We start from the raw sequence: 27,182 nt of genomic DNA, 5'->3' as shown, positions 1-27,182 counted from the left end.
ACATCACCTGGTCTTCCCAGATAATGATTGAGAACAATCCATGACACTGGCAGGTCTCAGCTTTGCAAAGGGGGCAGTGCATGCTATAAATTCTGCAGGGTGCCCAAACTTTTGAAGACGCTATTTTTTTTGTTTTCTGTTATTTTGAAAGTCTAAATGATGGAAATAAAATCTAACTTTTGTTGATATATTATAAGAATGTCTAATCTGTAATTTGATGCCTTTTGGAGATTTTTCCATCTTTCCTTGGCTTCTTTATGCACATTACTACAAATTTTTACCTGGGTTTCCCAAACTTTTGATCCCCACTGTATTAAGCTGAAACGTCGCACATGTGTTCTTGAGCACAATAAAGACTTAAGCCTGCATTGTATTGGACCTCGTGACTGGTGCTGTATCTCTGGTTGGGATGTATGAATTATAGCTTTGGCAAGCTATTGGATACTTTCACACATCACTAGAGGTAATCCTGTGCTGATTCCTTATTGGGACGTATAACTAATATAGTGTTATTACAAATTGTATTGGCTGCAGCATGTTTTTGCTTCATTTACCTGACAGAAGGTTATGTAGTCTTTTCATTGTTAATGTGGTGTTGTCTCCAGCTCCCTGGCTTTTTCCTCTCTCCTGAGATGATGCATCATCCTCCGTTGTCTCAGGGGGCGTGGCTGGATGGATATTTTCAATGAGCTCTTGCCCTGCCCCTTAGTGATTTAGAGACCAGCCCCTACAGCCTACATTACCATTATACACATAAACACTGCTCAAAAAAATAAAGGGAACACATCCTAGATCTGAATGAATAAACTTATCGTAAGAAATACTTTCGTCTTCACATAGTTGAATATGTTGACAACAAAATCACACAAAAATTATCAATGGAAATCAAAATTATAAACCCATAGAGGTCTGGATATGGAGTCACACTCAAAATCAAATTGAAAACCACACTACAGGCTGATCCAACTTTGATGTAATGTCCTTAAAACAAGTCAAAATGAGGCTCAGTAGTGTGTGTGGCCTCCAAGTGCCAGTATGACCTACAACACCTGGGCATGCTCATGATGAGGGGGCGGATGGGAGAGGATTGAGTAGGGTGAGAGGCCTGTTATAAAGAGCTGAGGGAAACTATTGCATTCTGGGAATTGTAGTACTGAGCAACTGATTAACCAGGAAGCACAGAGATTATCTGACATAGGAAGATAAATGGATTTCTGGTGGTTTCAGAACTGGGGCAGACAGGTAAGCAATGCTACATACTTCTGCAGCATTTAAATATTTTCCTTACCTGATGTCAGAAATTCTCTTTAACCCCTTAAGGACCCAGCCAATTTTCACCTTAGTACCCGGCCATTTTTTGCACATCTGATCACTGGCACCTTGAGCACTAATAATTCTAGGATGCTTTTACCTTTCATTCTGATTCCGAGATAGTTTTTTCGTGACATATTCTACTTTATGTTAGTAGTAAGATTTCATCGATACTTCCAAAATTTGATGAAAAAATTGTGCAATTTTTTAACATTGAAACTCTCTGCTTATAAGGAAAATGCATATTCCAAATAAATTATATATTGATTCACCTATACAATATGTCTACTTTATGTTTGCATCATAAAGTTGACATGTTTTTACTTTTGGAAGACATCAGAGGGCTTCAAAGTTCAGCAGCAATTTTCTAATGGGCCCTGTTGTGGTTCTAAAGGTGATAATCCTGTCCGCAGCTCCACTTATTGTGGACAATCCTGCATGCTACACCAATTGTGATTTTAGAATTAGAGTAAAACAAACATGCCCCTCCCCCGACCATGTGCTCTCTTTGTTGGAGTCAAAATGGCACCAACTATATGAAAACGGAAGCAGGAAGTTCAGGCTAAATTTATAGGTCCTAAATATGTTTGTAAAACACCCAGAAACACTGATTAAGTTTTGTACAACTATGAAATAATTGTACAAGGTATTTTGGCAGAAATGTCTTGTACCGGCAGTGTATACCACCAAATTAACTATCACTCGGTAACCAGCAAAGTTAATAACATTTAATAAAAACATTAATTACCTAAACCAAATAAGACATACATACAAGCATTAATACAATAGTACATACTCTATGTTTAGCAAACTAGCAGGAATCTACGCAAGTGATACGTGAATATTTAGTGTAGAAATGATACAACCAATATACTTATCCATCCCAGGCTAAAGAGCAGGATGCTCCTCTCTCAACGAAATTCCCAAGCAAAAGAGGACCGAAGGCCATGTGGTTTCCTGTGATATCCCCTAATGCCCCACCCCTTTGGCCTACTCTCCTCACATAACCTGGAAAAACAGGTTCTTTAGCCCCGCCCACTGTGGCTGTGGCTAAACCAAGCTAAAACCGTGGGGGCAGGGAAATGTATACTGCATGGAAACAATGGATGTAAAAACACATAATTTCAGTGTCCATAACATTCCACCTCTTGCTTTTACATCATAATTGACGAATGTTAGGTGATTCCCTAAATTCCATGTCTGCTAGTTTACCAAACATACAACATGTATATCTCCATAAAACAAAGAAATACTAAGTAATTATATTCCCCCAGTTTCCCCATCCACCCAAATAATCCGGTGTTTGGTGTTCCATGGAGTTTTGATCGCTGTCAGTCTACATTGATGATGGTTAATGTCGCCCTCATTGTTCACTATGTAGCTGCAGCAAGGATCTAGAGCTAGGAGATTGTTAGAGCTACAGCCCTTATTTGTAGCTTCTCTTCAGACAGTTTCTTTAAAGCGTCCTCTGTGGTGTCCAAAAGCCTTTTCCAAAATGCTGGAGGGAATTCTTTGGTTCTGGGTTCTCCTGTCTCGCGATGTCATCCAAACCCAGTCTTGACGACTTGATCCTTGTCATCTTCCAACCACGGGATGCTGGGGAATAGGTAGCCTTCTTCACTCCATTAGAAGCGTTGGTCATCTGGTCATCTCTTTGTGTTGAGCTTGGATTCTTCTGATAGGAGGTCGATGGGTTGAGCGGGGTTACACTGCCACTAATCTGCTGAATGGAAAATAAACAGGTTTAGAGTCACTTTCCAACAATACAATTTTAGTATTTCCAGGCCCATCAGAGAATCTCTTCGGCCTGTGCTGATCAGTGAACCTTGGAACAACCCAACACCAGACACAGTTGAACTCCACTCTGCATATCCACACTCACTTTCCCAGCATTATTCCGACCATTGCTAACTAATATTTGAGTGTGAGTGTTACCTCAGTCCCTCTAGGCATATTGCCTTCTAGTGGGAGGAATAGCTATTGCTAAACCTCCCCCACCTCTTGGAAAAATAAATAAATAAATCAAAGTGGTTAGTTAGTTTCTTCCTAATTAGTTTTCCCCACAAATTTGGGGAGGCTCCTGTAAATGTCAACCCTAAACTAACAAATGAATTGTCATTTTTACAAGTAAGCCTATGGTATGGCCCTAGTGGGCAGAAAGAAAGTTTAGTCAGTATCTTATGTACCGCCATTTTTCCCCAAAAGACAAAACAAGTGAACACTATTTACATGCAAAAGGAAGGTGGCCCTTGTTCACTCTTTAGTCTCCCTTCCCCCGTTTGACCAACAGGGGGCATGGGATCCTCCACCTGTATATACGGTTTCTGTAAGAATATTGCTACCTGTGCACACAACTCCTTGAACACGTATTTTGTAATGTCATCTTTCATAGGATTAAACAGATGAGGTGTATATGGGAAGCTGAGAGATTTCTCTGGAAACTGTTGTTTGGAGGAAGAAAGTATATTTCCCTTCCCAGTCTGTTTGGATTTACCTGGTTCCCTCTGCTTCATGTTTCCAGTAGAATAACAACTTGTGGAGATATGGCCACTATGACCACATGTAGTACATTTAGCTGAACAGTGTTTCGTTTTGTTACCATGTGCCTTACAATATCTAGCTATATGGCCTGAACCACCACATGCAAAACAAGACTTTACCCTTTTAGCCGTATTTACTATCTGGGTCTCATTTTTCATAGCTGATCTATACCGCTTCACTGCCAGAGACACACTTCTAACAACTCTTAAACCTCTCCAATTTGCTTTGTATTTGCCCTTATTGTTATTCAATTTCTGTTTATTACACAATTGAGAACCAACACTGGGAACTTCTACAATCTCACTCTCTAGCGCCCCCTTATTTGCACTTGAAACACAGACCTTTTCAGAGGGCAAATCTGCTGTGAAATGTGGCTGTGAATTGTGGGAAGAGGCCACACCAGACACCATTTTGGGGAACTCGCTTTTACCAATCTCATTCCTCAACTCCTGGATTTCAGCATAAGACTGAGACAATTTTTCATCAGTATCTATACATTGGCTCTCCCATTCCAGTAACTCTGATTCCAACATGCAAATCTGCTTATCTTTATCACGAATCATCTGTGTTTTTGTCTGCAACTCTTTCTCAAGTTCCTCATTTCTCTGCACCTCACATTTTAGGGCATGTAACAAAGTCCAGCCCACTTCAGCCGCAGCTCGGCTCTCATTTTTGGGATAAACCCCTAAATCAAGCTTCAGAGCCATACCTCCTATCTCATCCCCCATCTCTGGGTAAACCGGTGCACCATAGCGTACAAGCTCTTCTGCTACAACACTCCATTTTCCCATAGTGGTAGCCCAATGTGGTACAGCCCCAAATTTGGGCCTTCTATCCTCCATCAATGCACAAAACTTCTTCCTAAGGAAACTCATTCTGAACAACAGCAGATGGCAGGACAATCACACGTGTTTGCAGTAAGCCTTATTGTACCACTAACACATACAGGCTACACTGGGGGTATCTCGCACAAGTGTGTATGCCCTCTCACTAGTGAAGCACTGAAAATATATATTGTAGAGTTACAGCTCACACAACTAAGGGTACACTCACAATCTAACAACACATGTACAACAGGAGACTTTCAATATGCTTTACAGTCTGTGTGTAATAACTATCATGTATGCAATAAAACCATCCATTACCTAGAAAAGCAATGCTATTAATTACCAGTGACAAATCACTAAATAACTATCATGTATGCAATAAAAGTTACCCTTAAATAAGGAACACAAAGCAAAAGTCTATGAGAATCCTGTATAACTAGTACAGTGCTACACGTGATAACCACATCTAAACAGATTAACCTATTGTATCATACAACAAAATCTGTAAGGGCTTCCTCCTGTCTAAGGCAATAATCCTTAGGTCACAGTTTAAGAATAAGTCTCTTGTAGACTCACTCAATTACACTGGGAACATATACTAATGTAATCAAAAAGATACACCAAATTAGAAAAGTAATTAAACTATTATTGTCAACTTGGTTATTAACTGCCAATACTCAATTTCCGGCAAAATCCTGCCGACTACGCCATTTGTTGTGGTTCTAAAGGTGATAATCCTGTCCGCAGCTCCACTTATTGTGGACAATCCTGCATGCTACACCAATTGTGATTTTAGAATTAGAGTAAAACAAACATGCCCCTCCCCCGACCATGTGCTCTCTTTGTTGGAGTCAAAATGGCACCAACTATATGAAAACGGAAGCAGGAAGTTCAGGCTAAATTTATAGGTCCTAAATATGTTTGTAAAACACCCAGAAACACTGATTAAGTTTTGTACAACTATGAAATAATTGTACAAGGTATTTTGGCAGAAATGTCTTGTACCGGCAGTGTATACCACCAAATTAACTATCACTTGGTAACCAGCAAAGTTAATAACATTTAATAAAAACATTAATTATCTAAACCAAATAAGACATACATACAAGCATTAATACAATAGTACATACTCTATGTTTAGCAAACTAGCAGGAATCTACGCAAGTGATACGTGAATATTTAGTGTAGAAATGATACAACCAATATACTTATCCATCCCAGGCTAAAGAGCAGGATGCTCCTCTCTCAACGAAATTCCCAAGCAAAAGAGGACCGAAGGCCATGTGGTTTCCTGTGATATCCCCTAATGCCCCACCCCTTTGGCCTACTCTCCTCACATAACCTGGAAAAACAGGTTCTTTAGCCCCGCCCACTGTGGCTGTGGCTAAACCAAGCTAAAACCGTGGGGGCAGGGAAATGTATACTGCATGGAAACAATGGATGTAAAAACACATAATTTCAGTGTCCATAACAGGCCCTCTTATTAGAAATACCCCATAAATTACCCCATTATAAAACTGCACCCCTCAAAGTATTCAAAATGACATTCAAAAAGTTTGTTAACCCTTTAGGTGTTTCACAGAAATAACAGCAAATTGAAGGAGAAAATTTAAGATCTTCATTTTTTACACTGGCATGTTCTTGTAGACCCAGTTTTTGAATGTTTTCAAGGGGTAAAAGGAGAGAAATCTTCCTAAAATGTGTAACCCAATTTCTCTCGAGTAAGGAAATACCTCATATGTGTATGTCAAGTGCTCTGTGGGTGCACTAGGGGGCTCAGAAGAGAAGGAGCGACAGTAGGTTTTTGGAGAGTGAGTTTTTCTGAAATAGTTTTTGGCGGGCATGTCACATTTAAGAAGCCCCTATGGTGCCAGAACAGGAACCCCCCCCCCCCCACATGGCATACTATTTTGGAAACTACACCCCTCAAGGAACGTAACAGTTGGATGTGTAAATTATTATTTTTTTTCACTAAAATGCTAGTTTTCCCCCAAATTTTTAATTTTTAAAAGTGGTAATAGGAGAAAATGCCCCCCAAAATTTGTATGGAAATACCCCATGTGTCAAGTGCTCTGCTGGCGGACTACAATGCTCAGATGAGAAGGAGTCACATTTGGCTTTTGGAAAGTCAGAACCACTGTAAAATCATCCACCCCTGTGCAAATCACCAATTTAGATCTCAAATGTACATAGTGCGCTCTCGCTCCTGAGCCTTGTTGTGCGCCCCACACATGGGGTAGTTCCGTACTCAGGAGAAATTGCGTTACAAATTTTGGGGGTCTTTTTTTCCTTTTACCTCTTGTGAAAATTTCAATTATGGGGCAACACCAGCATGTTAGTGTAAAAAATGCCTTAAATTTAGCTTACCTGAAAATTTCAATTTCTGGAGTCTGTAGGCAGCACAGTATGGGTTAAACCCGTTTCCCCGAACTTGTCAGAAGAGATAAACAGCATATAATTAAAACATTTGAAATTTTCAGGTAAGCAAAATTTACGGCATTCCTGGACGTCCTACGGCAGAACAGTATGGGACTTAAGTAGCAGAACAAAATAAAGGGAGGGCATTCCTTCTTGAACGCTTCTTCCAACACTGTTTTACCTAGGGCTGGACAACTGGAGAAATCCAAACGATAGTGTTACATAAACGTAATAGGAGTTGCCCAGGTTGCTGCTCTGCATATCTCCTGTAGCGACACGTAAGACACCTCTGCTCAGGAAGCTGTGACTGCTCTTGTAGAATGCACCTTTATGTCCTTTGGAGGATCCAACCCCTCCAACTGGAAGCAGAAATTGATTGTTTTCTTGATCCAGTTGGTAATAGTAAACTTGGCTGCTTTAGCCCCTCTTGACTTCTTCCCGAACTGTACAAACAGGTGCTCGGAACATCTAAATGATTGTTTTCTAGCAATGTAAACCAAGTCTGCTCTTCTCACGTCTAGTTTGGATATTTCTTCATTCTCTGAGAGGGCCGGTAGGATGATCTCCTGTTGTAGGTTATTCACTGAATGCACCTTAGGCACAAACCCTGGTAAGGTACGTAGCACCAGAGCGTCTCCCAAATCTCTAAGATAAGGTTCCCGACATGACAATGCCTGAATTTCACTAATGCATCGGGCTGACGCAATGGCAACTAAAAAACATGCTTTCCAGGTAAGAAACTTTAAATCGATGCTTTCCACAGGCTCAAACGGGTCTGAGGTCAAACATTTTTATACTTTAGAGAGATTCCAAGATGGAATAGGTTTATCTACCTTTGGGCACAGGTTCTTGACTTCCTTAAAAAAACTCTTAACCAACGGATCACTAGAGAATTTTCCTGATGAAAACTAATTTATAGCCGCAAATTGTACCTTCAGTGTAGATAGCTTGAGGCCTTTGTGTATTCCTTGCTGAAGAAAGTTCAGGATCATTGGTACCGTGACCACTTGATCTGGGTACATAGATTTGAATAACCTCCAGACTTCTTCGTACCTGGCTTACTGGAATTAGTCAAAGTCGCAATAACTTCTTTAGTAAGCCCTTTCTTTTTAAGTGAATCTAATTCACCTTCCATGCCGTTAGATTGAGGAATTCTAGATCTTGATGGCAAATCCGCTCTCTTCGGCAGATGCCAATACTGATTCAGAGATAGTTCCTTGACTATTGAGAACCAGGCCCTCCTTGGCCAGAAGGGTAGAATCAGTATTGCTTGAGGCTTTTCTTTCTTGACCTTCCACAATGTTCTTTGAATCAGCGCTGGAGAAGGCAATGCATATATGAACATCTTTTCCCAAGGTATTGACAGGCCATCTATGTGAAGTGGCTTGTCCAGTAGTGGCAGGGAACAAAAACTCTGAACCTTGGTGTTCTGCCTCGTGGCGAATACATCCTGTTCTTGAACTCCGAACTTCTTTGTTATCTCCCAAAATACCTCCTGACTCAGCTCCCATTCTCCCGGATGCAAGGTCCTTCTGCTCAATATATCCACTTTCACATTTAGAGATCCTTTAGATGGATGGCCGATAGATTTCTGACATTGTTTTCTGCCCACAGAAAAATCCTTGAACACTGCCTCATGAGAATCGTGCATCTCGTGCCTCCCTGCTTGTTTAAGTAAAAAACTGTAGGGAGGTTGTCTGATCTCACTAAAACCTCCTTGCAGTATAAGAAAGGGGAGAAGTGACGAAGGGCCAGATACACTGCCCTTAATTCCTTCATGTTCGAAAACAATTCCCTTTCTGCTCCCCATCCAAGAGCTGAGGCATCCGTTGTAAGTATCACTGTCTGATGAGCTGGAAGGAGCAATTTTCCGTCCCTTAATCTGTTTGGGGCCAGCCACCATTGAAGATCCTTGCATAGATCTGCTGGGATCCAGATGATCCTCTCCAATGTCATCTGTGACCTGTTCCAAGAGGACAAAATCTTCTCTTGTCGGTTGCGCATATGAGCCTTTGCCCATTGCACGGCATCTGCCCAGAATCTTTATGGCCTGACGAATAGTCACACTCCTGTTCCTTAAAAGAAACCTGATTTGATTCCTTAGATTCTTTTCTCCCTCCTGAGAAATTAAAATTTTCACAGCTAGAGAGTCCACTTTGATCACTTTCTGGGCTGGATACAAGTGTGATTTCTTTTAGTTTATGGTGAAACCGTGATTCTCCAAGAATTTTCTCGTTTCAGCCACATCCTTCGTGAGCTGTTCCTTCGATGCTGCCTTCATCCACCAGTCGTCCAAGTATGGGACTATACTGATCCCCTGAAGGCGAAGGGCTGCCACCAGTACCACTACCACCTTCGTGAACACTCTTGGAGACGAACTCAGCCCGAAAGGTAGACAGGTGAATTGGAAGTGCCATACTGCACCTGTTACCTTGATAGCGAACCTCAGGTACTTCCTGAACTGAGGATGGATCGGGATGTGAAGGTACGCATCTGCCAAGTCCATCGTTGCCATAAAATCCCCCTGGATGAGGATCGGAATAAGTGACCTTATATTTTCCATTTTAAAGTGTTTCTTCTCTAGAAACTTGTTCAGATAAGTCAAATCTATCACTTACCTCCACTTCCCCTTGCTCTTTGGGACTAAAAAGATTCTGGAATAAATTCCCATGCCCAGGTCCTGGTCTGGTACCCACTCTATAGCATTTTTCGCATAGACATCCAGTACCAAAGGCATAATGTCGAGATCTTGTCCGCCGTTGGGAAAAAAATCTTTTGGGTGGATAGGTGAGAAACTCCAATTTGTAACCTTCCTTCACCACTGACAGAACCCATCTGTCCTTCGTCGTATGCTCCCATACTGGAAAAAATGCTCTTAATCTTCCTCCAACTATGGGGAGCATTAAGGTGGGGTCATAAATCCTTCTTTGGTGGAGCCTTGACCTTGCTGGTCTGGATGTAGCCTGCATTCTTCCTCTGTCTATTATACCTGGGCCTGGAATAGTTACCCTGTTGATAATTTCTTTTGTAAAATTTCTGAGATCTTCTCCCTTTTGGTTTCCCTCCGAATGATTCCATTTTGGATGTTCCCGGAAAAGCATCAGTTTCATCATTCATGCCCTTTAATATACCTTTGAGACTAGGCCCAAACATTGACTCCGGAGAAAACAGCAAAGAAACTAGATGGTTCTTCGCTGCCACATTTCCCTTGGTCCACTGTTTGATCCATAAAGATCTTCTTATGGAATTTGTTTCTGCCAAATTTTGGGATGTAAGTCTGAGTGTATCCAATGGTGCGTCACACAAAAACTCAGTAGCTGATTTCATGACTGGAATCTTTTGTAAGATATCTTCCCAGGGTACCCCCTCCTGAAGATCCTTTGTCATCTGGGTTAACCAAACTCGCAAAGACCACCGGGACTGATGACATGGCTAATTTCACCGCTGCTGCTGTAGTAGCGTAAGCTTTCTTTATGAGTGAGTCTGCCTTTTTATCCATTGGATTAGACAAAAGAGACGTCTCTTCTGAAGTATTACTTCTTCACCAACTTTGCCACTGGCAAGTCTACTTTCGGTGGATTATACCACGAAGTGGTCCCTTGAGAGACAGCCCGGTGATGCACCTTACATTTTTTTGCTGACGCAGCATTTTCAGGGAGAAAACCTACTATGCTTTTTTTCAACCAAGCAAAAAAAGAACTTGCCTCATCTCCAAATCTCTGCTCCTCCTCAGGTGGCTGTGAATGTTCAGAACATTCCTCACAAAAATCCAGCTCCAGATCATCTGGTATTGGCTGAGAACATGACGTGCATTGCCTGTGCCTTGACTTCCTGGTTCTTTTCTTTTTAGAAGATGCGTCCGCCATCTATAATATAAAAGAAGATTGCCTCTAATAGAACCAGAAAGTAAGCACTTGCAACGCAGCATTTAAGATCAGGAGGTTATAGTAACGAAAATGATATATACAATTTATATAGGCAGGTAAAAAATCCCTAGGATACTTCACAGTAACCCCATACAGTCTCCAGTGTGGTACTTCCCAGTAACTCATCCCGTCTCCAGTGTGGTACTTCACAGTAACCTCCACCAGACTATTGCCTTTTATATGTAATGCCCACAGAGCACACGTATACTGAACTGATCATCACAACAATACACTTACTTTTTTCTCCAGTTAGCCCTGCTACCCTAGGATCAGTGCATCGGCAGCAGGGCTCAGAAATGCGACTGATTTATACCTTCTGAGGTCCGTACAGTCCACGCCCGAGATGATTCCACCCCTCCGACATCACTTCCGGCCCGTGGCAACGCGTGGTAACACACGCCGAACATCTTTACTGACGCCCGGCTCCCGGTATGTGCGCAGCCCGCGCTAACTCAGCAACCACCACCAGCGTGGAGATACGGTACTTCACAGTACCTAACATCAGCGCTCCTCCGACTCCATCAAAACGCGGCGCCCTCCTGTATAAGCGCTGCGTGCTCAGGTTAGTGGATATGAAGGGCAGCCGTCCCTGCACGCTGCTACAGGGCTTTACCGAACCAGCCGACAGCCAGACTTCCTACCCATCATGGCTGCTAGGTACTTCACAGTACCCCTTGCCTTTTACTTTATATCATAGGACTTCAAAGTCTCCTATATGAATCCTGGACAATACATCTCAAAAAAATCATAACAAATTTAATGTATAAATCCAGCACACATTACCTTTTCCTGCAAGTCAGAAGAAAAAAAACTCTGTGGTCTGTGGTTCCTAGAGGCTATTTATCGGTTAAGGAGGGGCTTATTAATTATGCTAATGCTTTAATTATATGCTGTTTATCTCTTCTGACAAGTTCGGGGAAACGAGTTTAACCCATACTATGCTGCCGTAGGATGTCCAGGAATTCCATTTTTTTACACTAACATGCTGGTGTAGACCCCAACTTTACCTTTTCATAAGGGGTGAAAGGAGAAAAAGCCCCCCAAAATTTGTAACACAATTTCTGACCATCCGCTATCTCATCAAGAGTATGCCCAGGCGTTGTAGGGAGGTCATATGGGCACATGGAGGCCACACACATTATTGAGCCTCATTTTGGGCATTACATCAAAATTGGATCAGCCTGTAGTATGGTTTTCCACTATGATTTTGAGTGTGACTCCATATCCAGACCTCCATGGCTGGATAAATTTGATTTCCATTGATAATTCTTGTGTGATTTTATTGTCAGCACATTTAACTATGTAAAGACGAAAGTATTTCATACGATTAGTTCATTCATTCAGATCTAGGATGTGTTATCTTAGTGTTCCCTTTATTTTTTTGAGCAGTTTATATGGACAAAGAATATTCCTTCTTGGAGGTTGCATAAGTGTAGCTTGTTGCCTTTTAACATAGCTCACAACTCTTGGAGACTCACATGTCCTTCCGTTGTTCTGCCAGCGGATACATTGCACAATGAATTTGCCACTCAGGATGGAATGTGGTTTTATGAGAGTATAAACTTCTTGTACATTGGCCACATTTGTAAACAAGTCCCGCAAGGTCTCCATGAAGAGTTTATCTTAAGTCTCAGTCTTCCGATATAGTTGCTGTTTTCACTACTAGCAGAGAAACAACCATGGTAAAATAAAATAGGCATATAAAATATAATACACATTTTATGGATACGTATTTTTATGAATATAAAGACTTACATTGTAAATTTGTTTTGTTTATCACTAGTTCTAGCTATCAGTGGCAGTCTGAAAACTCAGACCATGACTGATCAAAACTTTTAAGCTATCAGTACAATGTCAAAAGTTTTTCAGTGACATTGTACTGATTTTTGTAACTAATAAATTGTGCCTTCCCTTTCAATGGTGCCATAGACAGCTGTCTTTTTTTCCTAGCCTTCATCCTGTCCCCGACCTATTGTGTTTATATATTGTTCCTATTAGTCAGTACAGGTCCAGGAACGATACTCTGTCTGGTAAAATCCCCATGGACATGGAAAATAGAAGCTGTGTCAAAATAAATGTAAACATAAGTTATTTCTACTCTGGTTTTACCACTCTCCATTTCAGGATTTACTCAGTGTGAATGTAGTCTTACACCTTTGTAATATATCTTTTTAGAACAAATCTCCGCTTAGGCTCCATTCCTCCTCCACACCTCCCTTCTCTACTCACCATTCGCTTGGCAAAAACTGTTCAAATAGAGAGGGATCAGGATATAGCTGGCCATAGAGATCAATGAAGGCAGGAGGAGGAAGTGGTGGGAGCTAGAGCCAGAGAGAGGCACACAGACTGAACTTGCGCTTGTAGTGAGCGTTACAGTTTTTCTCAATAAGGCTCAATAATGTTCTCCATGCTGCTGCTGCTGCTGCTTTTGGTGGTGTGTTGTTTAAATATAAGGCAGCAGGATCCCCTCTTCTGAGTGTGTGCAATGTATAGAATACACCATAGCAGCTAGTCTCCACCCACTAACTCATGGATACCTACAATTTAGAGATGGGCCTGCAAAATTCCAAGCTCAATAAAGCCCAATGTAACCAAGAAAGGTGTAAGTGACCAGGTGACTTGTTGGTGACCTATGGGATCACTCCAAATTGCTCCCTTATATAGCAGGGAGCAGCTAGTAAGTTCAGATGAGTCTGAGGTACAGTCAAGTGAAGACCTGAGAGTGTATGGTGTTCCTGAGGGAGACCAAGGCCTAGTCACGCAACCACTATCCGTGGAACCCCTTACAGGTGAAAGTCAAAGCCTGGTAAGCACTAATACAGGGGATAAGTGTAGTCAGCATAGTCAAGTCTAAAGTCAGCATGGGTTGCATAATTGAGTCCAAGTCCACTACAAGTCCCAGCGAGCCAACAAGCCTCCTGAAGTTCACTGGTCATATCCTTTGGCCTAAACTGAGCTGTAAAGACTTTTACATCTGCCTGCCTCAGTAAAGTGCCGTTGTTCCGTAACCTTGCATCGGAGTGATTTTTTTGCCCTGCACCTGGCCCAGGAACCAGCGGCCATACCTCAGGGTGGTGTAGAGGATAACCACGTTCTGGCATCAGGAACAATAAGGGTTAATACCATCTGCCCTAACGGTTAACAACATCTGCCCTTCCAACACCCTCACTACAACTTTTGGCATCACGAACAGGATACGGGTGTGTGCCTTATACCAAAAATACCCCCCCAGTCTGAACTGTGTCCAGTGTTGCAAAAGCCGCACGTCCGTGCAACAGAAATTGCGCCCAAAATTGTATCGGACTTTGTCTGTGAAACTCCTATGTTGAGAGGCACTTGTGAAATAGAGGGGGAGGTGAAGAAAAGTTTATTGTCTGCCATTGTGAAAAGTATTGAAGTTGTGTCAGCCATGTGTAAAATCCGCATTGCAAAGTGTTTGCCGTACCTGAAGGGGTTAAAGCCGTGCGAAAAAGTCCTGTGCAGGTCAGCGTCCTGCCCCTGGGCGTGGAACTCAAGTTGCAGTCTCGAATCCGAAGATGAACCAGAAAGGACCACCTTTTGTTGCCGGGGGTCGGAAGTAAGAGACGCACCGCTGACGTGCTTCCTGTTGGCAGCCATCTTGGACCTCTTCAGTCTGCAGGATGTTTGTGAGCAGAGCAAGATGACGGAGGCACAGGAGAACATGAGGTCTGTGAGTCCCAAGATGGCGCCCAGTTCCCGCAAAGTAGCAGCGGCCGCAGCTCAGGTGTTCCAGGAGCTTGCGGACCGGCTGCAGAAGCTGTCGCTAGAAGGAGAGGAGGCATGCTTGAAGGTCCCGCTACCGGAAGACGACAAGCAGTGGCCAGCGACTCCTAAGGGCGGAACGCCCGCATCCTCCAGAGAAGCGTTGCCAATGAGGCTGTCTCCACATTATCGATCCTGGTCAGAGCTGCATACGGAAAAGTCTGACACGAGTACGCCGGCGGAAGCCGCATTCTCTTCCCCCTCCAGTCAGTCTAGCCCAGAGTCCACCCCCAAGGCCCAAAAGTCCACTGTATGTCCTAGTTCACCCCCAATTCCAGAGTGGGTATTCGGCGATGAGCCGCAAGTAGTCTGTAATATGCATGAGTACCTGTCAAAGTTACCTGAGTACCTGTCAAAGCTCCTAAGATGGCTGTCACCGCTCAAAGTATACCCCAAGTCGAGGAGCAGCAGCATCCAGTACAGATTTGCCCAGGCCTACTTCTAGCATTGAGGAGGTTTGGCCTACCCCGTGGGCACTAACTCAAGTGCCTCGGCCTACTCCTGCTGAGGAGGAGGTTTGGCCGGCCCAAAATACACCAACAATTTGCCCCCAGTGGCGCAAGCTGCTGCGGTACAGATGGTGGTAACAGTGAGCCCCACCATCACTGATTCCAGGTGTCGTGGAACACCAGAGTCAGTCCCTTGGAGGGGGAACAGTACCGTGGTCCCCGCTACATGTCTCAGCACAGAAAGCACCATGATATGCAAGGCTGGGACCCCTCCAAATTGCTCCCTTATAAAGCAGGGAGCAGCTAGTCAGTTCAGATGAGTATGAGGTACAATCAAGTGAAGACCTGAGAGTGTCTGGTGTTCCTGAGGGAGACCAAGGCCTAGTCACGCAGCCACTATTCTTGGAACCCCCTACAGGTGAAAGTCAAAGCCTGGTAAGCATGAATACACGGGAGAAGTCTAGTCCGCATAGTCAAGTCTGTCAAGTCTAAAGTCAGCGTGGGTTGCATAATTGAGTCCAAGTCCACTACAAGTCCCAGCGAGCCAACAAGCCTCTTGAAGTTCACTGGTCATCTCTTTCTGCCTAAACTGAGCTGTAAAGACTTTTACATCTGTTTGCCTCAGTAAAGTGCCATTGTTCAGTAACCTTGCATCAGAGTGATTATTTGCCTCGTGCCTGGCCCAGGAACCAGCGGCCATACCTCGGGTGGTCTAGAGGATAACCACGCCCTGGTGTTACGAACACTAAGGGTTAATACCATCTGCCCTAAGGGTTAACAACATCTGCCCTTCCAACACCCTCACTACACACATGTATCAATAAACCTTGGGTGCATGTGACCTTGTTTCCGGATCCATAGTTGTCCTGCCTTGGCTCACTTTTGGTAGGTACTAACCACAGCATACCAGGAATACCTCACAACACCTGACATTTTCAAGATGCTTGGATCTAGATGTCTAGCCATCACAGTTCTGCTTTTATCAAAAGGGCTCAGATCCTTACACTTCCCCATTCCTTCTGCTTCCAGCATATCACCTTCAAGAACTGTCAGTTCTGTTGCTGTCTAATATATCCTACTTCTTGACAGCAGCCACTGTAAGAAGACCATCAATGATATAAAGGAAATGTTTACACGGTTACGTTTTTAATTGCAATAAGTAAATACAAAACCAGAAACAACATCAGTGGAGGAGACTTTTAACCTGTTGGGGACGAAGGGCGTATGCATACGCCCTTGCGTCCTGGTACTTAAGGACGAAGGGCGTATCCATACGCCCGTGGGAATTTCGGTCCCCGCCGCGCGTTGGGCGGGGACCAGACCGGGTGACTGCTGATATCTATCAGCAGGCACCTTGTGCAAATGCCCAGGGGGGTCATTAGACTCCCCATGTCGGCGATCGGCACAAATCGCAAGTGAATTCACACTTGCGATTTGCGCCGATTCCGGGTCATTACGGGTCTATGGTGACCCAGAATATAAGGGGGATCGCGGGTGTCTAAGGGGTGTCTAAGACACCCACGATAACCCTGAAGCGATAGGATTGAGGTGGCACGGGTGCCACCCCTCCTATACCTGCTATTGGTGGTCTTGACGCGACCACCAATAGCAGATTGGGGCAGGGGGCTTTACTTTCGTTTTCCCCATCCTGCCCACCCACAATAGGCGGGCCAGAACGGGGAAAACGAAGAGGAGCGGCGCCGAAGATCACTTACCCGTCTGGAGGCTGCGGGCGACGGAGATCGGCGGGTGATGATGGAGATCTGCAGAAGAGGACAGCTCCCTGGATGCAACTGAAGCCGGTGAGTTGCCTAGCAACATCTAGAGGGCTACAGTCTGAGACCACTATAGTGGTCTCTAGACTGTAGCCCTCCAGATGTTGCAAAACTACAACTCCCAGCATGCCCAGACAGCTGTTTGCTGTGTGGACATGCTGGGATTTGTAGTTTTGCAACAGCTGGCGGTCTACAGTTTAGAGACCACTGCACAGTGATCTCTATACTGCCCTCTAGATCTTGCAAAACTACAACTCATAGCATGCCCACACAGCTGACCTAGCTGAACCTAACTGAAGGTTTTCCAACCAGTGTGCCTCCAGTTGTTGCAAAACTACAACTCCCAGCATGTACTGACAGACCGTGCATGCTGGGAGTTGTAGTTTTGCAACAGCTGGAGGCACACTGGTTGGAAAATATTGAGTTAGGTAACAGAACCTAACTGAAGGTTTTCCAACTAGTGTGCCTCCAGCTGTTGCAAAACTACAACTCCCAGCATGCACGGTCTGTCAGTACATGCTGGGAGTTGTAGTTTTGAAACAGCTGGAGGTTTGCCCCCCCCCCCATGTGAACGTACAGGGTACATTCACACGGGCGGGTTTACAGTAAGTTTCCTGCTTCAAGTATGAGCTGCGGCAAATGTTTCGTTGCAGCGCAAATTCCTAGCGGGAAACTCACCATAACCCGCCAGTGCGAATGTACCCTAATAACACTACACTACACTAACACATAATAAAGAGTAAAACACTACATGTACACCCTTTACACTGTCCCCCCCAATAAAAATGAAAAACGTATTGTACGGCAGTGTTTCAAAAACGTAGCGTCCAGCTCTTGCAAAACAACAACTCCACGCATTTCTGGACAGCCACTGACTGTCCAGGCATGCTGGGAGTTTAGCAACAGCTGGAGGCACCCTGTTTGGGAATCACTGGCGTAGAATACCCCTATGTCCACCCCTATGCAATCCCTAATTTAGTCCTCAAATGCGCATGGTGCTCTCTCACTTCGGAGCCCTGTCATATTTCAAGGAAACAGTTTAGTGACACATATGGGGTATTTCCGTACTCGAGAGAAATTGCACTACAAATTTTGGGGGGCTTTTTCTCCTTTTACTCCTTATGAAAAGGAAAAGTTGGGGTCTACACCAGCCTGTTAGAGTAAAAAATTTTTTTTTTACACTAACATGCTGGTGTTGCCCTTTACGTTTTATTTTCACAAGAGGTAAAAGGAAAAAAAGACCCCCAAAATTTGTAACACAATTACTCCTGAGTACAGAAATACCCCATATGTGGGTGTAAAATGCTCTGCGAGCGCACAACATGGCTTAGGAGTGTGAGCGCACTATGTACATTTGAGGCCTAAATTGGTGATTTGCACAGGGGTGGCTGATTTTACAGCGGTTCTGACATTAACCCAAAAAAATAAATACCCACATGTGACTCCATTTTGGAAACTACACCCCTCACGGAATGGGGTACAAGTGAGGGGTACAGTAAGCATTTACGCCCCACAGGTGTCTGACAGATTTTTGGAACAGTGGTCAGTGAAAATGTAATTTTTTTTGTTTGCACAGCCCACTGTTCCAAAGATCTGTCAAACGCCAGTAGGGTGTAAATGCTCACTGTACCCCTTATTACATTCGGTGAGGGGTGTAGTTTCCAAAATGGGGTCACATGTGGGGGGGTCCACTGTTCTGGCACCACGGGGGGCTTTTTAAATGCACATGGCCCCCAACTTCCATTCCAAACAAATTATTTCTTCTGAGCATTGTAGTTTGCTCGCAGTGCACTTGACGTCCAAACATGGGGTATTTCCATACTCATAAGAAATGGGGTTACAAATTTTGGGGGGCATTTTCTCCTATTACCCCTTGTAAAAAAAAGTAAAATTTGGGGAAAAACCAGCATTTTAGTGAAAACATTTTTTTTTCATTTACACATACATCCGACTTTAACAAAAAGTTGTCAAACACCTGTGGGGTGTTAAGGCTCACCGTACCCCTTGTTACGTTCCTTTAGGGTGTAGTTTCCATAACAGTGTGCGATGTGGGGGGGGGGGTTTGCTGCCCTGGCACCATAGGGGCTTCCTAAATGGGACATGCCCCCCAAAAACCATTTCAGAAAAACTCACTCTCCAAAATCCCATTGTTGCTCCTTCGCTTCTGAGCCCTCTAGTGCACACCCCGAACACTTGACATACACATATGAGGTATTTTCTTACTCGAGAGAAATTGGGTTACAAATTTTGAGAGGATTTTTTTCCTTTTACCCCTTGTAAAAATTCAAAAACTGGGTCTACAAGAACATGCAAGTGTAAAAAATGAAGATTTTGAATTTTCTCCTTCACTTTGCTGCTATTCCTGTGAAACACCTAAAGGGTTAACACACTTACTGAATGTCATTTTGAATACTTTGAGGGGTGCAGTTTTTATAATGGGGTCATTTATGGGGTATTTCTAACGAGAAGACCCTTCAAATCCATTTCAAACCTGAACTGGTACCTGAAAAATTCAGATTTTGAAAATTTTGCGAAAATTTAGAAAATTGCTGCTGGACTTTGAAGCCCTCTGATGTTTTCCAAAAGTAAAAACATGTCAACTTTATGATGGAAACATAAAGTAGACATATTGTATATGTGAATCAATATATAATTTATTTGGAATGTCTATTTTCCTTACAAGCAGAGAGCTTCTGTCACGATTCGGCTGGCAGGAGGTGGATCCTCTGTGCCAGAGAGGGATTGGCGTGGACCGTGCTAGTGGACCGGTTCTAAGTTACTACTGGTATTCACCAGAGCCCGCCGCAAAGCGGGATGGTCTTGCAGCGGCGGTAGTAACCAGGTCGTATCCACTAGCAACGGCTCAACCTCTCTGACTGCTGAAGATAGGCGCGGTACAAGGGAGTAGACAAGAGCAAGGTCGGACATAGCAGAAGGTCGGGGCAGGCAGCAAGGATCGTAGTCAGGGGCAACGGCAGGAGGTCTGGAACACAGGCTAGGAACATACAAGGAAACGCTTTCACTGGCACAATGGCAACAAGATCCGGCGAGGGAGTGCAGGGGAAGTGAGGTATACATAGGGAGTGCACAGGTGAACACACAAATTAGACCAACTGCGCCAATCAGTGGCGCAGTGGCCCTTTAAATCGCAGAGACCCGGCGCGCGCGCGCCCTAGGGAGCGGGGCCCCGCGCGCCGGGACAGGACCGACGGAGAGCGAGTCAGGTACGGGAGCCGGGGTGCGCATCGCGAGCGGGCGCCACCCGCATCGCGAATCGCATCCCGGCTGGGGGCGGTATCGCAGCCCACCCGGTCAGTAGATCTGACCGGGGCGCTGCAGTAGCGAGGATGTTGCGAGCGCTCCGGGGAGGAGCGGGGACCCGGAGCGCTCGGCGTAACAGTACCCCCCCCCTTGGGTCTCCCCCTCTTCTTGGAGCCTGAGAACCTGAGGACCAGACTTTTGTCTAGGATGTTGTCCTCAGGTTCCCAGGATCTCTCTTCAGGACCACAGCCCTCCCAATCAACCAAAAAAATTTTTTTCCCTCTGACCGTCTTGGAGGCCAGTATCTCCTTCACCGAGAAGATCTCAGAAGAACCGGAAACAGGAGTGGGAGAAACAAGTTTGGGAGAGAAACGGTTGATGATGAGTGGTTTAAGGAGAGAGACATGAAAGGCATTGGGAATACGAAGAGAAGGAGGAAGAAGAAGTTTGTAAGAGACAGGATTAATTTGGCACAAGATTTTGAAAGGACCCAGATAGCGTGGTCCCAGTTTGTAACTGGGGACACGGAAGCGGACATATTTAGCAGAGAGCCATACCTTGTCTCCGGGAGCAAAAATGGGGGAAGCTCTTCTTTTCTTATCGGCAAACTTTTTCATGCGAGATGAAGCCTGTAAAAGAGAATTTTGGGTCTCTTTCCATATGGTGGAAAGATCACGAGTCACTTCATCCACAGCGGGCAAACCAGAGGGCAAGGGAGTAGGGAGGGGGGGAAGAGGGTGATGGCCGTACACCACGAAAAATGGGGATTTAGCAGAAGATTCAGAGACTCTGAAGTTGTACGAGAATTCGGCCCATGGTAGAAGATCTGCCCAGTCATCCTGGCGGGAGGAAACAAAATGCCGTAAATAGTCACCCAGGACCTGGTTAATTCTTTCTACTTGCCCATTGGATTGAGGATGATAAGCAGAAGAGAAGTTTAATTTAATCTTGAGTTGTTTACAGAGAGCCCTCCAGAATTTTGACACGAATTGGACGCCTCTATCCGAGACGATCTGCGTGGGCAAACCGTGAAGACGAAAAATGTGTACAAAAAATTGTTTTGCCAACTGAGGCGCTGAAGGAAGACCAGGAAGAGGAATAAAATGTGCCATCTTGGAAAATCGATCAACGACCACCCAAACAACAGTGTTGCCACGGGATGGGGGTAAGTCTGTAATAAAGTCCATACCAATCAGAGACCAAGGCTGTTCGGGGACAGGCAGAGGATGAAGGAGACCAGCAGGCTTCTGGCGAGGAGTCTTATCCCGGGCACAGACAGTACAGGCCCGCACAAAATCAACAACATCCGTCTCCAGAGTCGGCCACCAATAGAAACGAGAGATGAGTTGCAAGGACTTTTTGATGCCCGCATGGCCTGCGAGGTGGGAGGAGTGACCCCATTTGAGAATCCCGAGACGTTGGCGTGGAGAAAGGAAGGTCTTCCCTGGAGGAGTTTGCCTGATGGAGACTGGAGAAGTGGAGATCAGACAGTCAGGAGGAATGATGTGTTGCGGAGAGACCTCTACTTCCGAGGCATCCGAGGAACGAGAGAGAGCATCGGCCCTAATGTTCTTGTCGGCAGGGCGAAAATTAATTTCAAAGTTAAAACGGGCAAAGAACAACGACCACCTGGCCTGGCCAGGATTCAGCCGTTGGGCAGACTGGAGATAGGAGAGATTCTTGTGATCGGTGTAAATGATAACTGGAAATTTTGATCCCTCCAGCAGATGCCTCCATTCCTCAAGTGCCAATTTAATGGCCAGTAGTTCTCGATCCCCGATGGAGTAGTTCCTCTCCGCCGGAGAGAAGGTCCTAGAAAAAAAACCACAAGTAACAGCATGCTCGGAAGAATTTTTTTGTAGAAGGACCGCTCCAGCTCCCACTGAGGAGGCATCAACCTCCAATAGGAAGGGTTTAGATGGGTCAGGTCTGGAGAGCACGGGAGCAGAAGAAAAGGCAGACTTGAGCCGTTTAAATGCGTCTTCCGCTTGGGGAGACCAGGACTTAGGATTGGCATTCTTCTTGGTTAAAGCCACGATAGGAGCCACAATAGTGGAAAAATGTGGAATAAATTGTCTGTAATAATTGGCGAACCCCAAAAAACGTTGGATAGCACGGAGTCCGGAGGGGCGTGGCCAATCTAAAACGGCAGAGAGTTTATCTGGGTCCATTTGTAGTCCCTGGCCAGAGACCAAGTATCCTAGGAAAGGAAGAGATTGACATTCAAACAGACATTTCTCCATTTTGGCATAAAGTTGATTGTCTCGAAGTCTCTGAAGAACCATGCGGACATGCTGGCGATGTTCTTCTAAGTTGGCAGAAAAAATCTGAATATCGTCCAGATACACAACAACACAGGAATATAAGAGATCACGAAAAATTTCATTAACAAAGTCTTGGAAGACGGCAGGGGCGTTGCACAGGCCAAAGGGCATGACTAGATACTCAAAGTGTCCATCTCTGGTGTTAAATGCAGTCTTCCATTTGTCCCCCTCCCTGATGCGGATGAGATTATAAGCACCTCTTAAGTCCAGTTTGGTAAAGATGTGGGCACCTTGAAGGCGATCAAAGAGTTCTGAGATAAGAGGTAGGGGGTAGCGGTTCTTTACCGTGATTTTATTAAGTCCGCGGTAATCAATGCAAGGACGTAGGGAGCCATCTTTTTTGGACACAAAGAAAAATCCAGCTCCGGCAGGAGAGGAGGATTTGCGGATAAACCCCTTTTTTAAATTTTCCTGGATGTATTCAGATATAGCAAGAGTCTCTGGGGCGGACAGAGGATAAATTCTGCCCCGGGGTGGAGTAGTGCCCGGGAGGAGGTCAATAGGACAGTCATAAGGCCTGTGAGGAGGTAAAGTCTCAGCTTGTTTTTTGCAAAATACGTCAGCATAGTCCATATAAGCCTTAGGGAGACCGGTTACAGGGGGACCCACAGGGTCACGGCAGGGAGTACTGGGAACCGGTTTAAGGCAGTCCTTGAAACAAGAAGTACCCCAGCTCTTGATCTCTCCTGTGGACCAATCAAGGGTTGGGGAATGGCGTTGAAGCCACGGTAGTCCAAGGAGAATTTCGGAAGTGCAATTGGAGAGGACCAAAAACTCAATTTTTTCGTGATGGGGTCCGATGCACATTAGGAGGGGCTCCGTGCGGTAACGCACGGTACAGTCCAATCTATCATTGTTAACACAATTGATGTAGAGGGGTCTGGCGAGACTGGTCACCGGGATGTTGAACCTGTTGATGAGAGAGGCCAAAATAAAATTTTCCTGCAGACCCGGAATCCAAGAAGGCCATAGTAGAGAAGGAGAAGGTAGAGGCAGATATCCGCACAGGCACAGTAAGGCGTGGAGAAGCAGAGTTGACATCAAGAACTGTCTCACCTTTGTGCGGAGTCAGCGTACGTCTTTCCAGGCGGGGAGGACGGATAGGACAATCCTTCAGGAAGTGTTCGGTACCGGCACAGTACAGGCAAAGATTCTCCATGCGGCGTTGTGTCCTCTCTTGAGGTGTCAAGCGAGACCGGTCAACTTGCATAGCCTCCACGGCGGGAGGCACAGGAACGGATTGCAGAGGACCAGAGGAGAGAGGAGTCGGGGAGAAAAAACGCCTCGTGCGAACAAAGTCCATATCCTGGCGGAGCTCCTGACGCCTTTCGGAAAAACGCATGTCAATGCGAGTGGCTAGATGAATGAGTTCATGCAGGTTAGCAGGAATTTCTCGTGCGGCCAGAACATCTTTAATGTTGCTGGATAGGCCTTTTTTAAAGGTCGCGCAGAGGGCCTCATTATTCCAGGATAATTCGGAAGCAAGAGTACGGAATTGGATGGCGTACTCGCCAACGGAAGAATTACCCTGGACCAGGTTCAGCAGGGCAGTCTCAGCAGAAGAGGCTCGGGCAGGTTCCTCAAAGACACTTCGAATTTCCGAGAAGAAGGAGTGTACAGAGGCAGTGACGGGGTCATTGCGGTCCCAGAGCGGTGTGGCCCATGACAGAGCTTTCCCAGACAGAAGGCTGACTACGAAAGCCACCTTAGACCTTTCAGTAGGAAACTGGTCCGACATCATCTCCAAGTGCAGGGAACATTGCGAAAGAAAGCCACGGCAAAACTTAGAGTCCCCATCAAATTTATCCGGCAAGGATAGTCGTAGGCCGAAAGCGGCCACTCGCTGCGGAGGAGGTGCAGGAGCTGGCGGAGGAGATGATTGCTGAAGCTGTGGTAGTAGCTGCTGTAGCATCACGGTCAGTTGAGACAGCTGGTGGCCTTGTTGCGCTATCTGTTGCGACTGCTGGGCGACCACCGTGGTGAGGTCGGCAACAACTGGCAGTGGAACTTCAGCGGTATCCATGGCCGGATCTACTGTCACGATTCGGCTGGCAGGAGGTGGATCCTCTGTGCCAGAGAGGGATTGGCGTGGACCGTGCTAGTGGACCGGTTCTAAGTTACTACTGGTATTCACCAGAGCCCGCCGCAAAGCGGGATGGTCTTGCAGCGGCGGTAGTAACCAGGTCGTATCCACTAGCAACGGCTCAACCTCTCTGACTGCTGAAGATAGGCGCGGTACAAGGGAGTAGACAAGAGCAAGGTCGGACGTAGCAGAAGGTCGGGGCAGGCAGCAAGGATCGTAGTCAGGGGCAACGGCAGGAGGTCTGGAACACAGGCTAGGAACATACAAGGAAACGCTTTCACTGGCACAATGGCAACAAGATCCGGCGAGGGAGTGCAGGGGAAGTGAGGTATACATAGGGAGTGCACAGGTGAACACACAAATTAGACCAACTGCGCCAATCAGTGGCGCAGTGGCCCTTTAAATCGCAGAGACCCGGCGCGCGCGCGCCCTAGGGAGCGGGGCCGCGCGCGCCGGGACAGGACCGACGGAGAGCGAGTCAGGTACGGGAGCCGGGGTGCGCATCGCGAGCGGGCGCCACCCGCATCGCGAATCGCATCCCGGCTGGGGGCGGTATCGCAGCGCACCCGGTCAGTAGATCTGACCGGGGCGCTGCAGTAGCGAGGATGTTGCGAGCGCTCCGGGGAGGAGCGGGGACCCGGAGCGCTCGGCGTAACAGCTTCAAAGTTAGAAAAATGCAAAATGTTAAAATTTTTCATGAAAGTTTTGAATTTTTCACCAAGAAATGATGCAAGTATCGACGAAAATTTACCACTAACATAAAGTAGAATATGTCACGAAAAAACAATCTCGGAATCAAATTTATAAGTAAAAGCATCCCAGAGTTATTAATGCTTAAAGTGACAGTGGTCAGATTTGCAAAAAATGCTCCCGTCCTTAGGGTCATAATGGGCTCCGTCCCCAAGGGGTTAAAGGAAAGACTGAGGTGGGGGAATATATAATTATTGTTGTAGATGAACTATACGCATGTCAAATTTATTAAATGTTCTTAGGGCAGCTGATAAATTTTGTGCATGTACACATTTCCTGAAACTTCATTTCTGTTCACTATTTTCTATGGTTTACCCGTTGTGCAAACATTTGTAACTTTTTGGTCCACAGAAAAAAACTGTATAAATCAATGACAAATTCCCCCTGAAAGTTTACTTTTTTCAAAGCCATTCTTGACTTTCTATTCACACCCGGCAGCTAAATATTTCCTGAAGATATTTCTTAAAATAAAATCCACCAAATGTGAACAAATTGTACAAACAAATATAATGCATACAGTTCACCTGGGCTAATGGTGCAAGGCTTATAGACTTCCATTAGTAAAGTCCAGACAACAATGTACATGGCTAGTGTACATATAAAATCATTTCAGCTTTATTTTTTATTTGTATAAAAATTCTGTTCAAAAACATCAGATGAAAAAGTCCAATTAAGCACAGGAAAAAAAATTAAAAGAAACCTACTGATTTTGGCCCTTACTCGTGGCCCTTCGTCTAAAAATCACGAGTAAGGTCAATTAAGTTTACCTGCCAACTGCCACACCAGAACCGCTATAAGAACCACTACAGACTATACAGGAGATTACATTAGTTACTTTAAAGTTACTGGTGACTCAAAGGTGACATCTTCTCTGATCAGAGTTGTTCACTTTTCTTTTTACTCCTCATCCGGCCCAGACCGCCATGACGATTTCCTCCAGCCACAACTTATCTGCAGAACATTGTAGGCTACATACTTTTCCAGTACCTATAGTGCACAAAACAGTAGAATGAATAGATAAGTTTGTTTGGAAAGAGTAGGTAGGTCTCCCCCATTAGGTAGGTAGGTAATTACAGTTGGTAGACAGGCCCCTTCAGGTAGTTTCCCCATCACATAGATGCCTCAAGTAGGTAGTCCCCCAGATATCAGCCACTGTAGGAAAAACTCTTAGATAGCTGACCCCTGTTGGTAAACCCCTGAATAGTTGTTCCTTGTACTGGGCAGGATGATAGATTCAAGTGCAGATTCCTTACTGGCCGGTGGAAGGGGAGGGGGGGGGGAGGTTAATTTAGAGACAGGTGATTGTGTCAAGAGGAGAAATTGTGGGGGGTTTAGGTGTAGACCGGGTGTGGCAGGTGCGCGGCGATCCGGAGATCCGGCAGCCACGATGGCGGGGTTAAGTGCCCCCGCCATCGATACGCACCCGCCATCGCCGCTGCCGGACCCTTCGCCCACGTGTAGAAGTCCGGGGGGAGCGGGGAACAGCGGGGTGAGAGGGAAGTGGAAGTCCTTGCTTACCCGGTGGCAGCTCCGGATGAGTGGGGATCTGGCAGGCTGCGGAGGCATCTGGCTGGCCGGTGAGTGGTTGACGGTGGCCCTCAAGACCATGCAAAACTACAACTCCCAGCATGTCCAGACAGTCTAGGCATGCTGGGAGTTGTAGTTTTGCAACATCTGGAGGACCACTGTTTGGAGACCACTGTGTAGTGGTCGCCAAACTGTGATCCTCCAGAT

At 45.4% G+C, this 27,182-nt stretch overlaps 1 protein-coding gene across 2 annotated transcripts; it reads right to left on the bottom strand.

Moving 5' to 3' along the window:
* Positions 1–2,155: 2,155 nt before the first annotated feature.
* On the bottom strand, positions 2,156–26,663 carry LOC130358885 (uncharacterized). 2 transcript variants are annotated; one of them, XR_008889675.1, is made up of 2 exons: positions 26,284–26,663; positions 2,156–3,034 (listed from the first exon to the last, which is right to left on the bottom strand). XR_008889675.1 is itself a non-coding variant. In XM_056562792.1 (2 exons), exons 1-2 carry the CDS (start codon positions 4,725–4,727, stop codon positions 3,027–3,029), a joined length of 930 nt encoding a protein of 309 aa, XP_056418767.1. In that variant the 5' UTR covers positions 4,728–4,950; the 3' UTR covers positions 2,156–3,026. The 2 variants fall into 2 exon arrangements, 1 of the variants encoding a protein (XP_056418767.1); XM_056562792.1 differs by lacking the exon at positions 26,284–26,663 and adding an exon at positions 3,806–4,950.
* Between the last annotated feature and the right edge of the window lie 519 nt (positions 26,664–27,182).

The sequence above is a fragment of the Hyla sarda genome, chromosome 2, assembly GCF_029499605.1.
Source record: "Hyla sarda isolate aHylSar1 chromosome 2, aHylSar1.hap1, whole genome shotgun sequence".
NCBI lineage: Eukaryota > Metazoa > Chordata > Amphibia > Anura > Hylidae > Hyla > Hyla sarda.
This window is presented reverse-complemented; position numbering and strand designations above follow the sequence as displayed.

Excerpts from the sequence above, each read along its gene's own strand:
- LOC130358885 (XM_056562792.1), bottom strand. The coding sequence starts at position 4,727 with ATGAGTTTCCTTAGGAAGAAGTTTTGTGCATTGATGGAGGATAGAAGG.